The following is a 15,207-nucleotide window of genomic DNA, read 5'->3' as shown; positions in this document are numbered from 1 at the left end:
GAGCTCCAGGCCAAGGACACTGCTCTGCAGAACGGGCTGTGCTATCTAATGTGTGCTGGCAGCCTCTTCCATCAAAAGGGAGGGGAAGGTGAGCACAAATCCTTTTATAATTGAACTGCCAAATACATTCAAACTGCCAGACACACCTGGGAATGACAACAAAGGTCACAGAGGAACAAACTCAAGGGTTTGGGTTTCTCAGTGAGGGCTGGGACGAGATAAAAATGCCAAGAAGGGAGTGAAGAAGACAATGGAGCAGCAGGGAAGAAGGGGATGTTCTAATCACATCACAACTGCAACCATGAGCCTCATGTTCCCTGCAAAGGGAGAATGTGCAGAGCAAAAGGAAGGTAAATTCCTGTGAATTCACTTTCCTGACACATTCAGACCTGCATGATCTCAACCTGAGGTTTTTTTCTCCCTAGAGCTTGTGCTGGGAGCAGAGGAAATGGAAACAAATCAACGCAGCACTAAGAGTCTGCAGGCAGCCTGGCTCCTCTGAACCTGAGGCAGGAATAAAAACAGGCAAAAACCCCTCCAACCAAACCTTGAGAAAAGGAGGAGACACTGGGTAAAAAATGGGCAGAGAGAGGCTTCCCCAGGAAGCAATGCAGTGCACTGCAATCAGAGCAGCAACAATGAGCCACAGCTCAAATGAACAGCTTGAACAGTTCAAAGTTCAGCTGCTGTGCAAATGTTATCATCTGCTCTGGTTGCCTGCAAACCACCCAGCCCCAGCCCTGGGGGCTCTGCTGTGATTAAGGGGAATGTGTGTTTTCAGTTGTATTCCTCAACAAAGAATCCTCCTGCTCATCACTGCAGAGCCACAACTGCTCTGGGCACATACAAAGAGATACAGAATGTGACCCTTTTTGTCCAGTTCTCAGTCTAATGCCATTCCTGTCCTTTGCTTTCACAGGTACAAGTGGCAGGGAGCTCTCTCTCTCTAGGAATGAATCACTCTTAAGGCACAGGTGAGCAGATTCATTTTAATATTGATTGCCCTATAGCTGCAAATGTTGATGATGATGATCAGCACTTCTCAAGAAGGTGTCTGCTCATTTCACTACATTTCCAACAGCATTCATGCCTTGACCTTCAACACCACCCTCTTCTTTAAGAAGAAAACTACATTTAGTAAGTCATGTAGACTTGAAATGCTTCTAATCATTTACTATTCAAGTTCCTGAAAAGGTGTTAAAGGGTTCACAGGTCCCATGTCAGCATTTGAGTCTGCTCAGCAGAAATGTGAACAGTTGCCTGTATTGTTAGGGCCTGGTAACAAACAGCCTTGAAAAAAACTGGGGCTCCTGCCACAGGCACCCATGGAAATGCAGATTCCAGGCCTGGAGGTGCTACAGGCTCCTGACCCCTGCCAGGGAAAACGACAAGGAAGGGCTTCATAAGCTTCCAGACACCAGCACTGTGACTCCTGTTGAGCTTGGGTGGGAGAGAAAGATGCCAAGTGCTCCCAGGCAGTGTAGGTGGTTGATCATGGCTCCTGGGACTGGTGCACAGTGGAGGCAGCGGTGCTGATGAGGTCTTGAGGAAGGCTCTTGCGTGCTTCCTGCATCCGGCGCCGTGCCCTCTGGAAGGCCTCTACAACACAGCAGGTGACAGCAAGGCAGAATGCATCAGACAGCCTCAGGGAAGGGGAGGGATGAGCATCACCTCTCCTGGAGCAGGGGAGGCTCACTTTCTATTCCTAAGTTCCGCCATTGCTCTGTGCATAGAGAAGGAGCCTGTGCATCAGCACTACAAACTCTGCTCAGTGCCAGGCAGGACTGGGCAGCCCAGGCTAGGCTTTGCCCTCACAGAGTGCTTATAGAACCACAGCATGCTTTAGGTTGGAAGGGACCTTTAAAGGTCATCTAGTCCAACCCCCTTGCAGTAAGCAGAGACACCTTCAACTAGAGCACAGGTTGCTCAGAGCTCTGTCCAGCCTGACCTTGAACGTTTCCAGGGATGGAGCACCTCTCCAGGCAAGCTGGGACAGAGTTTCTCAATGTAAAAAGATTCTTCTTTGCAACTAAATCTCTCTTTCCACTTAAAAACATCACCCCTTGCCCTGCCATAACAGGCCCTGCTAGAGGTCTGCCCCCATCTTCCTTACAGGCCTCTTTAAGTACTGAAAAGCTGCCCTAAGGTCTCCCCAGGGCCTTCTCTTCTCCAGGCTGAACAACCCCAACTGTCTCAGCCTGTCCTCCCAGCAGAGGGGTTCCAGCCCTCAAGATTGTTGTCCCTCCCATCTGCTGCCAGCTGATGCCTCCTCAATTTCCAGCTCAGATTAGCACATTTAACCTCAGCTGTGGACTCCTGAGAGCTCCTGGCAGGGCAACTATCCCCACAGCAATGGATTCTCCTGACCCCCCCTGCCCACTCTATGAAACCAGGGGGGCAAAAGTGAGCAAAAGGCTCTCCAGGAGAACACCACTGAAAGCCTTACCCAAAACGCTGTAGACAGAGCTCTGCTGGCTGAAGCCTCCGAGACGGTCCAGGACGCTCTGCATGCGCTGCCTCAGGGCACTGGTTTCCAGAAAGGCTCTGCAGAGAAGGACATCAGAAGGTCAGGGTTGCCAAAACACAGCACACAAGGTGGAGCTTGTACTCCCCTTGCTGCACTCACTTGGACTGCTGCAGGCAGTGCAGGCGGAAGGTGACGCTCCCGGTCGTCTCCGTGCGGAACCCGAGGCGGCTCAGACGCGCTCCCTGCACAGACAGCACCGGTCAGAAACAGGGCAACCACAGCCTGCAGCTGGTCCTGCACACACAGCACAGCTCAGAGCAACCACAGCCTGCAGCCGGTCCTGCACACACAGCACAGCTCAGAGCAACCACAGCCTGCAGCTGGTCCTGCATACACAGCACAGCTCAGAGCAACCACAGCCTGCAGCTGGTCCTGCACACACAGCACAGCTCAGAGCAACCACAGCCTGCAGCTGGTCCTGCACACACAGCACAGCTCAGAGCAACCACAGCCTGCAACCTGCTGCTGCTCCTGGGGAAAATGAGCATGCCCCACACCAGGAGCATGCACTCTGGTGGGCACAGCCTCACCCTTCCCTGCTCATGCAGAGAGCAAGGTGAGAAAGAAGGGCTGGCAGCAGCCGGCTGTGCTGAGGGCAGGCACACTCACAAGCTGATCATGGAGTGCTGGAGGAAGGTTTCAGCAAGTGCATCAGGGTTTGTTCCCACACAAGGCAGCTTCTAAGATCAGGATGGCCTTGACACCAGCAAGCACCTCTGCAGCTTTCTTAACAATGGAGGGAGAAGTCTGCAGCTGGTGACAACTGCTGACCTGATGGACAAGTTCTTGGCAGGGCCAGTACAAGCAGGGGTAAGTCAAGGCTTTGGTCTATGTCCACCCAGCTCTCCAGGCTGCACACACCTCAGAAGGCTGAGAGGTCTGCCTCAGTGTTTGCCCACTCCTCTGTTCATGGTCACAAGCCTCACAGAGGATGTGTTTCTTTAGTCAGAGGGACAGGACCATCAGCTCAGCCTTGTTCAAATCTGGCCCAGGTTGTTCAGGCATCTGAAGCCAAAAGCATCATCTACCTTTTCCCAGGAAGAGCAATGCCCTGCAGCTGAGCTCACCTTGAAGGTTGATGGTATCCTGACGTAGGTGAGGTCCTCCAGCTCAGGAGATCCACCAATGAAAAACCTTCTGAGCTCAGCTACTGTCCCCAGCTCCACAGGGCGCCAGGTAGAGATGGTGAGCTCATGGAGACCTGACCCAGGACAACAGGACAGCTTAGCAGCTATGACCAACCACAGAGGAGAGCATGGTAGATGGCTACCTGCTGGCCCAGACCACAGCAGGCTGGAAGGGAAACCACTGCATGGTATCTCCATGAGATTCTCCCAAAGAGTCAGCCCCACAGAGCTGTGGCCAGCACTGGAAGTACCCCTGAGGAGCATCTCCTTTCTACACATGGGTGTCAGAATAGATTGTGACCCCCAGATTCCATGTGGGACAGAGAAGGCCACTGCTGTTGTAATGATGCTGGGTATGTAGCATCAGCCCAGAGAGAGCTTCAGCACACAAGATACTGTGTTGGAACAACCAAAGGAGCAAGGACAGCAACAGATGATGCTTCTCAACAAGGCAGAATGGTGCAAGATGCCTCATAGAATGGAAGGCTGGAAGGGACCTCAGAGATCTACTCCAACCTCCCTACCATGGGCAGGGACACCTCTCAACTGGACTTGGCTGCTCAAAGCCTCATCTAGCCTGGCCTTGAACACCTTCAGGGAGGAGGCATCCACAATCTCCCTGTGGAGCCTATTCCAGAGTCTCACCACCCCCATACTGAAGAACTTCCTAAGATCCAGTCTAACCCTACTCTCCCTCAGCTTCAAACCATTCCCCCCTTGTCCTGTTTCTGGACACCCCCATGAAAAGTCCCTCTCCAACCTTCCTGCAGGATGCCTTCAGCTATAAGGTCCCCCCAGAGTACTCTCTTCTCTGAACAACCCCAGCTCCCTCAAATCCTACCCTGATGCCCCTTCAGCACACAAAGGCAAAGCCTCCCCAGGACCAGCTGAACCCATTTCCAGCCTCACTGCCTGAGTTTTGTTTTACCTGGAGATGCTGGCAGCACCAGAGAACCATATCCTTCAACACGATACCTCTGCCAGGAATCCAGGGACAGGACCTCAAAGTAGAGCACAGGCCACTGAGGGAGACTGCCTGCAAGGAAGGGGAGGAGAGCACAGCTTTGGGAGGAAGACTATCACAGAGGGAAAGCAAAAACCAAACATCTAAATGCCCAACTCCACCAGCAGGAAGTGCTTTCTGTGTTTCTCCTACAATGGCTGCCCCAGATGGGTGGAGGATTATTTTCCCCTGTACAGTTGAACCCTCAGATCTGAGGATGAAACCAGAATTGTTGGTAAGATGTTAAAAAGTTGGGGAAACTGTTTTGAGAGCAAGTCCAAACTGGTTCCATAGGTATGTCTGAGCAGACAAGACAACCTTTTGTGAAGCTAAGGGGTGGGTGTCAGGAGGATGGGACCAGACTCTTCTCAGTGGTCCCCAGTGACAGGACAAGAGCTAATAGGCATACACTTGACCACAGGCAGTTCCATCTAAACATGAGAAGGAACTTCTTTAGAGGGTGGCAAAGCACTGGAGCAGGCTGCCCAGAGAGGTGGTAGAGTCTCCTTCTCTCCAGACTTTCAAGGCTCACCTGGACCTTGAACATCTGTGTGACCTGCTGTTGGTGATCCTGCTCTGGAAAGGGGGGCTGGACTCAATGGTCTTCAGAGGACACTTCCAACCCCTACCATTGGGATTCTGTGAATGCTCTGATGCCAAAGAGGGGAACCTTTTCATCTCCAAGTTTCCCCACCATTATTGAGGGATCATTAGCTTAGATTCTCTACAGACCTCCAAGAATTTATTTTTCTCCCCCCTCATGTTTATTCCAGGCTGCAACTTCATTAGTGTTGGTTGACTGCTCAAATCCACTGCATACACTGGATCCAAGTGGCCAGGCATGACACAAAGCTGTCCCTAGCAATTGCAATCCAAAGAGCAGTGAGGTTGGTGAGGAAGCAGCAGTAGCATAGAGAAGCAGCAGGAACAGGCAGCAGAGAAACCCAGCTTAAAATAGAGCTGGAAGTTTCAAAGTGACAGAAACTACACAAAGATTATACAGGTCACTGAGTCTGTCTACAAATGTCAGGCTCAGAGTTTCAGCTGTGTGCAAAAAAAACCCACCCAAAAGCTGCCTGATTCTTCTGCTGCAGCATCCCAGGGCTCGATGCAGTGCCCAGAGCATGCAGGAATGGCGACAGAGAGCAGCAAGGCAGGTGTGTGGGGACAGACAAGCTAAGACCCAAGGAGTTTTGCAACTGGATAAAGCTGCCCAGAGCCTGGAAGCAGGGCAACATGCATATGAATTGGATCCATCCTGCATTTCTGGGCAAGGCAATGTGTGTGTGCTCCAGAGGTTGTGTGGTGATGGGATTCCCTGAAGGAGCACCGTTTCATCCAATCAAGCAGGTTGGAAAAGACCTCAGAGATCCTCAAGTCCAACCTATTACCTAATACCTAACACCTCCTGACAACGAAACCATGGCTCCAAGTGCCACATCCAAGCCTTTTTTGTACACCTCCAGGGACAGTGACTCCACCACCTCCCTGGGCAGCACATTCCAATGGCCAGTTACTCTTTCTGGGAAGAACTTTCTCCTCACCTCCAGCCTAAACTTCCCCCTGGTGCAGCTTGAGACTGTGTCCTCTTGTTCTGGTGCTGGTTGCCTGGGAGAAGAGACCAACCCCCACCTGTCTACAACCTCCTTTTAGGAGGCAGTTGTAGAGAGCAGTAAGGTCTGCCCTGAGCCTCCTCTTCTCCAGGCTAAACAACCCCAGCTCCAACCCCAGCCCCATATCCCTTTGTTTAATGGTGTCCTTTCATCTCTGTGAGGGGACAGCCACATGCCAGGCACCATGATACCTACACTGTGATCAGCAGATTTCAGAGTAACAAACACACCTTCTGATTCATCTCCTTGGGTGAAAAACATCTCCAAAGTGAAGAGGTAGCAGAAATATGCCACATTCTCCTAGGAAAGGAACGAGGCAGAGATCAGATTCCTGGCCAAGAGACTTCATCACTAGCATTGCAGGAGGCACAGAGAGCAGGGAGAAGAGAATTAATGGTGGAAAAGATGTAATGATGCCCAAACAAGATCAATCACATCCCACTAACAAACCCCTGAGTGCATGATGGACTTGCACACACTCCCAAGTGCCATGTTGATGGAGCAGGCTGCTCAAAATAATGAACAAGGGGAAAATGTAAGACATCTCAAATGACAATTCAGCCAGCTGCTCAACTACTACAGCAGCAGAGTCTTTAAAGGACCCAAGCAAAATAGCTCAGCAATGGTTTTACTCAAATGCTGCTTGAGAATTGCTTTTGTAATATGCAAACCAGCTCACATTAAAGACACTGACAAGTTGGCAAAATGAAGATTTCTCTGAGAGGAGCTGGAGACAGCAGTGGAATCAACTTCCCAAACAGGAGGAGGGGTTGATTTTGAGAAACCAGTTTAGAGACTCTTTGCATTCATGTGCTGAGCAAGCCAGAACAATTCTTGGTTAACTGAGCATTTGGGAACACAAAAAAAACCCCAAAGCTCCAAAGGCAGTCACTCAGCCAGAAGGAAGAAAAAATGTGAGGTTCCAGAAACTGCTCTGAAGCAGCTTTATTTGGTCTAGTTTTATCTGGTTTATCTGTATCTGTTTTATCTGTTTATCTGGTTTATTGGTTTATCTGGTTTACCTGCTTTATACTTTTCAGCACCCTGAAAAATGCCAGAGTAAGGCCAGAATGAGGAGAATCCCAAAGGAGCTCCCAAGTCAGGACTTCTGCTCAATCTATCTGTAGCTTGCTACACATGTTCCACTTCAGAGAATTCCTCTTCAATCTGCTCTGCAAGACTGAAAATGTCCTTACCCAGCCCACAGCCTTGGTGGCACAGGTCTGTGTCACTCCTGAGAGCTGCTGGAATGCAGGGCTTGACCACTCTAGGAGGAGAGGAGAACATGTGGTGAATGCTTTGGGTGAGAGGGATGATTCACAAACCAGAACAGCTCAAAGGAGACACCAGTCTCCCAGATGGCTGGGATGGCAGATAACATCACCCACACTGAATTTCCCTAGGGGTGTCCCACACAGTCTTGTTCCAGGCAATGGCTGCTCCCCAGGGCACCCTGAACTGTTGATGAAAAGCACCAACTCCATCTTCAGAGAAAAGCAGAACTGTGTCTAAATGCACTGAAGAGCACTGAAGTGGTACCTTTTTGGATAAACATCAGGGTACAACCAGAGAGGGAAGCCAGAGCCACTGCTTCAGGGGACTGAGGTGTGCAGCAGGATGTGTAGGTTAGTGTTTGGAACCTTCTTTATCAGTCCAAATGTAATATGTCAATGAGAATATGATGATGAGCACTGCAATCAGACAAGGTCACTGCTGAGCTGGACAAGATTAGGCTATTCTCTGCAGTGTAAGTAATGAACTATGGGTGGACTGCTGGATACCACCACCACTGGTTGAGTAGGCAATGGACCTCTTTGTCTCACTCTCATTTGGAAGAGACAAGAGGGGCAGATGCTACTTTCTCCCAGACAGGAGTTTAGTTCAAACAATTAAGCTCTGCAATTTTAGCTCTGAAGACCTCTGACTAGATCCCAGCCCCAGCATTAAATTTTACTGCCTTTCAGCAGAGCTGACCTGATGGACCAGCCAAAGCATTCCTTACCCTGCTGGGATGTGGCTGGAAAGATGAATACTTACGGGCAGGCAGCTCCACGAAGAAATGAACATAGAGGTTGTCATACTCATAGCCTTGAGCTGAAACTGAGAAGAAGAGAGGATGAACTTCTACTGCTTGCTTTCACCCAAACTCCTCCAGTGCTCACTGTGGGCTTTTGAGAGAGCCAGCATCAATAACCTCAGCAACAATCATTTACTGCTGGAAGCTGAGAAAAGCCTGGGCCGTCAAAGTAGCAGAATATGACCCTCAGTGAAGATCCCTTCTGTAGTCCAGCCCTGTCCTCACACCACTGATCAGATTAGGGAGATCACATATTTAATTGCTTTCTTTGCTTTAATCTCTCTTAACTTCCCAGTCTGCCCCTCCTTTTTTTCCTTCCAGATCTGTAGGTCTTCCTACAACAGCTGCAGATCTGCAACCTCCAACCTTTAAGTGCCACTCACGGAGTTAATCCACAAAAACAGGGGAAGCAAGAAGGATTCTAGGGAGACAATCACCTACCCTGGACCAGCCTGTGATCCAGGAATCCTTGGTCCCTTCTTAGCCTCAGCCATCCCAAGCAGACCCAGATTTGCCCCTGCAGTTACTGTTTGTAACAAGGACTCACCAATCTCTCCATTCACCATGAGGCGCAGTGTGCCAGGCAGAGTCTGTAAGAGCGAGCAGATGATGAGATAAAGAGCTCAGTGGTCACTGCTGGAACCTCCCAACAGGCTCTCACCCAGGTTTCTACACCAATGGTTCACTCTGCTGGCCAGGCAGGAGTCACAACTTCCCATATCACCTCCCAGAAGCAAACAGTCTCCTCTGGAGAGAGGCTCTCTACAGAGACTGAATTCCTGGACTGCAGGAGTTTATTATGCTGTAAATCCCTTCCCTCCAGGCTTCAAGAACAATATAAATTGGTTATATTACAGTTAAAATGACAGTGAGGAGTGACTTGCAGAAATCATAGTCCTGTTTCTCCTGCAGTGTTCCAGCCCTTGCCCAGGGTGGGGGGAGCAGGGAGAAGCCCAGGACGAGCTGAGGCACTCCACTGAGGTACAAGCAGGGAGAAGCCCAGGATGAGCTGAGGCACTCCACTGAGGTACAAGCAGGGAGAAGCCCAGGAAGAGCTGAGGCACTCCACTGAGGTACAAGCAGGGAGAAGCCCAGGAAGAGCTGAGGCACTCCACTGAGGTACAAGCAGGGAGAAGCCCAGGATGAGCTGAGGCACTCCACTGAGGTACAAGCAGGGAGAAGCCCAGGACGAGCTGAGGCACTCCACTGAGGTACAAGCAGGGAGAAGCCCAGGACGAGCTGAGGCACTCCACTGAGGTACAAGAAAGTGCAATTAACTTTCACACTTCAGCAAACAAGATTTGAGCACCAAAGACTGCAGTCTGGGTAACTCAGTAAGAAGGGAAACTGCACCTGAGTTTGGGGTAGGAGGGACTGTTTAGGACACATAGATGTGTCTGACCTTCACTAAGTTACAGCAATCCCCATCACAAAAGACCTAAACCCTCTTCTCCAAGTCCTACAGACAAAGGCCTTCAGAGTACGTGTGCAGCCTCACAGACTGCAGCTTTCAGCATGTTCTGCTGCTGGTCTGACAGATGCAGGACAGACCTCTGCAGGCCCCATACCCATTGCCACCTGCCCCTTTTGACCCAATTTTCTGTGGGAGCCACCCCAAGGTAAAAGCTGCCAAGACACCCCCAGAATGTTTTGGAGACAGTGTACAAACAGCAGCCATGCTAAGCAGGGCAACAGCCTCCAAAGGCAGGAGGGCTCCAGGTCCCCTGCTGAGTGCTGCTGGAACTCACCATTTCAAACTCTGAGCCTACAAGACCACTGAGGTACTCCTTGTGCCGAGCGTAGAGCTGAAAACACAGAGCAAGGGGATTAGGAAAAGCCTCTTTTTGATGACATTATGGTTTTCTCTCACTACAATATAATTGCAGCTGTAATGGATAGAACTTAAACTGTTGGCAGGCTTAGCACAGAGGGGTTTGAATTGATAGAGCAGATACAGAGAAAGTAAGAATCTAACTAAGATGTGCAAGTGCTAAGGCTGCGTGGAGCTTCAGCTTCAGAGAAGACCTCATCAAAAGCCATCTAAGGGGAAAAAGAAGCTCTGCAGAACCAGAGCTTAAATGATATGGTGAAAAAAAACACTCCACAGGCATAAATTATTCCAAGGAAAGCAACAGGTGGGAGATCAGTGTAGTGAAATCATGATTTCCTTCTTGACCAGAAAAACAGCAAGGAAAAACACAAGTGAAAAGCTAAACCATTCAGTAACTTGATCAACTGCCCCAGCCAGAAGAGGCAGTTCTGAAAGATCAAGATGTAAAATGAGATCCAAATATCCTGAGACTTTATGGGTACCAAGAAATCATTCCATAACCATACAGGCACCAGGGAAAGGGTCTGCCCACTGCTCCAAAGGGAAGGAAAATCATTGGCAGATGACAGTAGAAAGACACAAATTTAGGTGGTTTCTTGCATCAACCTCCTAAAAGGAGGTTGTAGACAGATGGGGGTTGGTCTCTTCTCCCAGGCAACCAGCACCAGAACAAGAGGACACAGTCTCAAGCTGTGCCAGGGGAAGTTTAGGCTGGAGGTGAGGAGAAAATTCTTCCCAGAAAGAGTAATTGGCCATTGGAATGTGCTGCCCAGGGAGGTGGTGGAGTCACCACCCCTGGAGGTGCTCAGAAAAGGATTGGACATGGCATTTGGAGCCATGGTTTCGTTGTCAGAAGGTGTTAGGTATTAGGTAATAGGTTGGACTTGAGGTTCTCTGAGGTCTTTTCCAACCTGGTTGATTCTATGATCAGTCCTCACTACACAGAATGCTGCTGTCAGAGCTCAGAGAAGGCCTCTGCCTAGAGTCAGGAATGGTTAGGCAGTGTTGGGAGCTCTCAAATTGCTGGGCATGACGAGACTCACTGCCAGTGACATTCATTCTGTCAACTTTAGGTGTCTACAGCACTAACAATCACATCTAGACGAGGGGCTGAACTCCCTCTGTGAAATCACAGCTGGGTCATACGGTTAGTGGTGGCCCTTACATCTCTGAACATCTGCTGCTCGCGTTCCGCCTCCTCCGGCCGCATTTGCGCGGACACATTCTCGATGGTGTATTTCCACACCTCTCGCTTCTCTCCATCCAGCTCAATCCTGCAGAGTCCCAGAACACAGGGAGAAGGTCCCTTGGTAATGCAGAGAACAGGCACAGGCAGCAACAGCACCCACTGTGCCATCCTGACACTGCAGTCCCCCACTACCAGCACTAATGGCCCTGTCCTTGCTTAATGGCTCAAAAGGGGAGACCTGCTCCAGTCCAGATAGGCAAAACCTGTGTCCCAAAGCCCCACACATCACACATGCAATGACACCAGTACACAATGCTCTTGTCTTAGAAATCTCTGGAGCAAAACTCAAAAGTAGCCCCCCCAGTTTCAGTGCTGATCTGCTGCCTGCAAGGTGACCAACCAACCACTCCAGCCCACAAGAGGTGGCAGCCCTGTCCCCCTCACCGGTAGGGTCCTTTGGTGCCATTAAAGTCAGGCTTCACTGTGATCACCCCATTGCTGTCCACCTTGATGGTGCAAAGAACATGTTCATACTCCCTGTGACCAAGCCTAATGGAAGACATCAAGAAACAGCCTAAATACAGAACACAGGCAGCCTCTTGCCCTGGCACAGCACAGCTGGTAAAGGCACATGGGGGTACAGAAAGGAACAGACACAGCCCCACTTTCCCTCAATAGTTTAAGAAGTCTTTTGGAGGGACACACTCAGTTACCTCCCAGCTGAGGAAAGGGACAGAAACAGCAGCCCAAGTTACTGAGCTCTTGGAACTGTCTCCCCTTAACTAATGAAAGAAACAGGAGTTTTGAGTAAGGAGGGAAGATGGGTTTCCTGCTGGGAAACTAAGACCACTTCAGGATTTTACTTACTTCCCATAAGGTCCCAAGTCCCCCATGATGTACATGGTCTGGACAGGAGTGTTAATCACGTGATTGTTCTTTATAAATTCATCTGAGGGCTCCCAGGTGATGATTTTTGACTTCAGAGAACTGGTTTCTCTGTCAACAACAGAACAGCACAAGTCACAGCTGACCTCAGCAGCCCAGCTCAAGCAGCAGTGAGCTCCCCACAGCCAGGAGTCAAACTGCCAGGTTGCAAAAGTGACTGAGCTCAAGGCATCAAGGTCCACAAACCAGAATGTCCTGCAGCTGGGGCACCAGCAGTAGGAAAACTCTGTTAGCAAGCTCTGAGACCCAGTTTGCACTCACATTGGCTTACGGTCTTGTCTTCTCCTCCTCACATTGGCCATCCTCTCTGCCAGATACGATGGCACTTCATGATCTGAGTCAGTTAACTTCTGGCAGTGCTGGAAGAGAGAAACAGACAGGCACTGGGTTAACTGTACCAGGACATGCTCCTCAAACCCAGCTCCACTCCTGGAGAAGAGAACAGGTACATATGCACCCCCCCACAAGGACAAACTGCTGAAAGACTGAAGGCTACCTACAAAGCAATGCTGCAAAGCCAGGTCCCTCCAAGCTGCCCCACTCAGCCTTTTGAAAACAGGGAACTTTCATCCCAGCTCTGGGGTGCTGCGTGAAGCTGCTTCGCAAGAAGCTGCACGTCCTCCTGCACACAGCATCTCTGGCTTGGTCTGCACGGTCAAGAACTGACAAACATTCCCTCTGCAGCAGGCCTGGTGGTTCTGACATAGACACTGCTGTAGAGATTGTGTGTGACACAGAGGTGGTACCTCCTCCAGGTTGGTGAATCGGTCATGGTCGGTGTAGGTGAAGATGCGGCAGTTCTTCCGACCTCCTGCCTTCTCCAGTTTCAGGATGTCCTCGTGGTACTGCCGGTCCAGGGGAGTCTGGCAGGCTGATGCATTTTGGTACAGATCCACCTCAAACTGGAGGTAAAGCACAAAAGCTGCCTTTCACCAGCGCTGTCAGACCCACAAACACTGTCAGCTGAGACTTCCAAAGCCCCCTCCCCCCCCAAGACAAATAAGATCCTTTGGAAACCCTGAATCTGGCTCAGTATGAGCCAGCAGTGTGTGAACAGGTGGCCAAGAAGGCCACTTCCATCCTGACCTGCATCAGGAATAGTCTGGACAGGAGGACTAGAGAAGTGATCACCCCCTGTACTGGTCACACCTTGAATACCAGGTTCAGTTTTGGGGCTCTCAGTAGGACCCTGAGGTGCTGGTGCGTGTCCAAAGAAGTGCAATGAAGCTAGTAAAGAGTCAGGAGAACAGGTCTTGTGAAGAGCAGCTGAGGGAACTGAGGTTGTTCAGCCTGGAGAAAAGGAGATTCAGGGGAGACCTTGCTCTCCACAACTCTCTGAAAAGAGGCTGGAGCAATGCCAGGTTGGTCTCTTGACCCTAGTAACAAATGACAGGCCAAGAGGAAACAGCCTCAGATTGCACCAGGTGAGGTTTAGTTTGGACATCAGGAAAAAATGTCTTCCCCAAAAGGGTTGTCAAGCCCTGAGAGGCTGCCCAGGGGAGCTGTGGAGTCCCCAGCCCTGGTGGGTTAAAAGCCGTGGAGATGTGGTGCTGAGGGACGTGGTTCAGTGGTGACCTGGCACTGCTGTGTTTAGGGTTGGACTCTAAGATCTCCTCCAACCGAAACGATTCTGTGATTCTCAGTAAACAACCCTACTCCAGCGCAGTTCCAACACTGCTCGGGCGTGTGGCAGCCAACAGCAGCCACCGACGCCCGGCTGGAGGAGCTGGGGGGCCGCAGCTCACCGCAAACAGGACACCGCGCAGGGCGCCGGGCAGCACCACGAAGAGGATCCCCCCCAGGCCGCGGCTCAGCCCCGCTCCCCTCACACCCACCTGGCTGAAAAGCTTCTCCTGCCACCCCACCTCGGCCTCCTCTTCCTCCTCGCCCGAGGGCCGCCGTGCCCGCTCGGTCAGGCCCAGGAGCTCGGAGCCGCGCGGGCCGGCGAGCAGCGGCGGGGCCTGAGGCAGGAGGGGTCCCGCCGACGTGACCCGCTGGATGCGGACCCTGGCGGGAAAGAAGGAGGGAAAGAGAGGGAGCGTCACGGCAGGCCTGAGGGACCCCGGGCGGGGCGGGCGGGGGGCGGCGCTCACCGGAGGCGCAGGTTGCGCACGGGGTCGCGGGAGCGGTAAACGGCGGTGCCCGTGTCCGAGCTCCAGCGCGGCGCCGCCATAGCCCGGCCGCCGCCGCCTCACCATGGAGACGAGCACGGCGCCCCCTGCCGGCCGGAGGCAGCCCGCCGCCTAACCCGCTCCGCCCCCGGGAGCTTGCCGCCCACTGCGGGACCTCCTTCGGCCCAGGCTGGCTTTTCGCCTCCGGTCCCCGCTGCAGGAGCACCTGCTGGGCGCGACACAGTTGCCTGCGCAGCGCGCAGTCCCCCAGCCTCCAGCAGCCTCTCGCAGCCCTCCGTGTGAGGGTGTGAAGGCCTCGGGGGAGTGTCCCCCTGGCCCCGGGGTGAGAGGGGGTCCCTCATGTCCTTCCGCATGGAGCCTCCCCCGAGCAAAGTCTCCCCATCCGAACAGCCCCATGGCGATTATGAGGGGAAGGAACTCACTGTGGTGCCCTGAACACCGCAATTCCCCCAGTCCTATGGTGCCCCCAACACCAGGGGCCTGGCCAAAACCTTACCAGCTGTGAACCTGCTTCTCTCTCCAGGTTATTCCCAACCCCTCTCCTCATCTGTCTCGACATTTGACAACAGGCTGCCAGGGAAAGGACAGCATCATGGAGACCACCACCACCCTCACACTAGGGCCTTGCTCCTGAGTGGGATGAGTCTGCCCCTTCACAGGCAGCCCAGGGTGGCAGCTATATCTCCACTGGCCATTTTGCTGTCAGCCTCCTGGTGCCACAGGCTCTGTTGCATTCCTGGCCCTTCTCAGAGAGCCTTGTGGA

The 15,207-nt window shown here is 51.9% G+C and overlaps 1 protein-coding gene across 1 annotated transcript; it reads right to left on the bottom strand.

Annotated features, from left to right (window-relative positions):
* Nucleotides 1-983: 983 nt before the first annotated feature.
* On the bottom strand, nt 984-14,497 carry MKS1 (MKS transition zone complex subunit 1). Its single transcript, XM_054166839.1, has 17 exons — nt 14,406-14,497; nt 14,148-14,319; nt 13,059-13,214; nt 12,574-12,671; nt 12,235-12,363; nt 11,812-11,916; nt 11,344-11,452; nt 10,096-10,152; nt 8,895-8,937; nt 8,308-8,370; nt 7,467-7,537; nt 6,501-6,570; nt 4,583-4,690; nt 3,595-3,728; nt 2,627-2,709; nt 2,447-2,544; nt 984-1,599 (listed from the first exon to the last, which is right to left on the bottom strand). The coding sequence occupies exons 1-17, from the start codon at nt 14,483-14,485 to the stop codon at nt 1,493-1,495; spliced, it is 1,683 nt and encodes a 560-aa protein (XP_054022814.1). The 5' UTR covers nt 14,486-14,497; the 3' UTR covers nt 984-1,492.
* Between the last annotated feature and the right edge of the window lie 710 nt (nt 14,498-15,207).

The sequence above is a fragment of the Dryobates pubescens genome, chromosome 13 (assembly GCF_014839835.1).
Source record: "Dryobates pubescens isolate bDryPub1 chromosome 13, bDryPub1.pri, whole genome shotgun sequence".
In the NCBI taxonomy this organism is placed as follows: domain Eukaryota; kingdom Metazoa; phylum Chordata; class Aves; order Piciformes; family Picidae; genus Dryobates; species Dryobates pubescens.
This window is presented reverse-complemented; position numbering and strand designations above follow the sequence as displayed.

Coding starts and splice junctions, on each gene's coding strand:
- MKS1 (XM_054166839.1), bottom strand. CDS start 14,485: ATGGCGGCGCCGCGCTGGAGCTCGGACACGGGCACCGCCGTTTACCGC. Junction 14,320..14,405: donor GTGCGCAACCTGCGCCTCCG/GTGAGCGCCGCC, acceptor CTTTCCCGCCAG/GGTCCGCATCCAGCGGGTCA. Junction 1,600..2,446: donor CTCTGTCTACAGCGTTTTGG/GTAAGGCTTTCA, acceptor GCTGTGTTGTAG/AGGCCTTCCAGAGGGCACGG.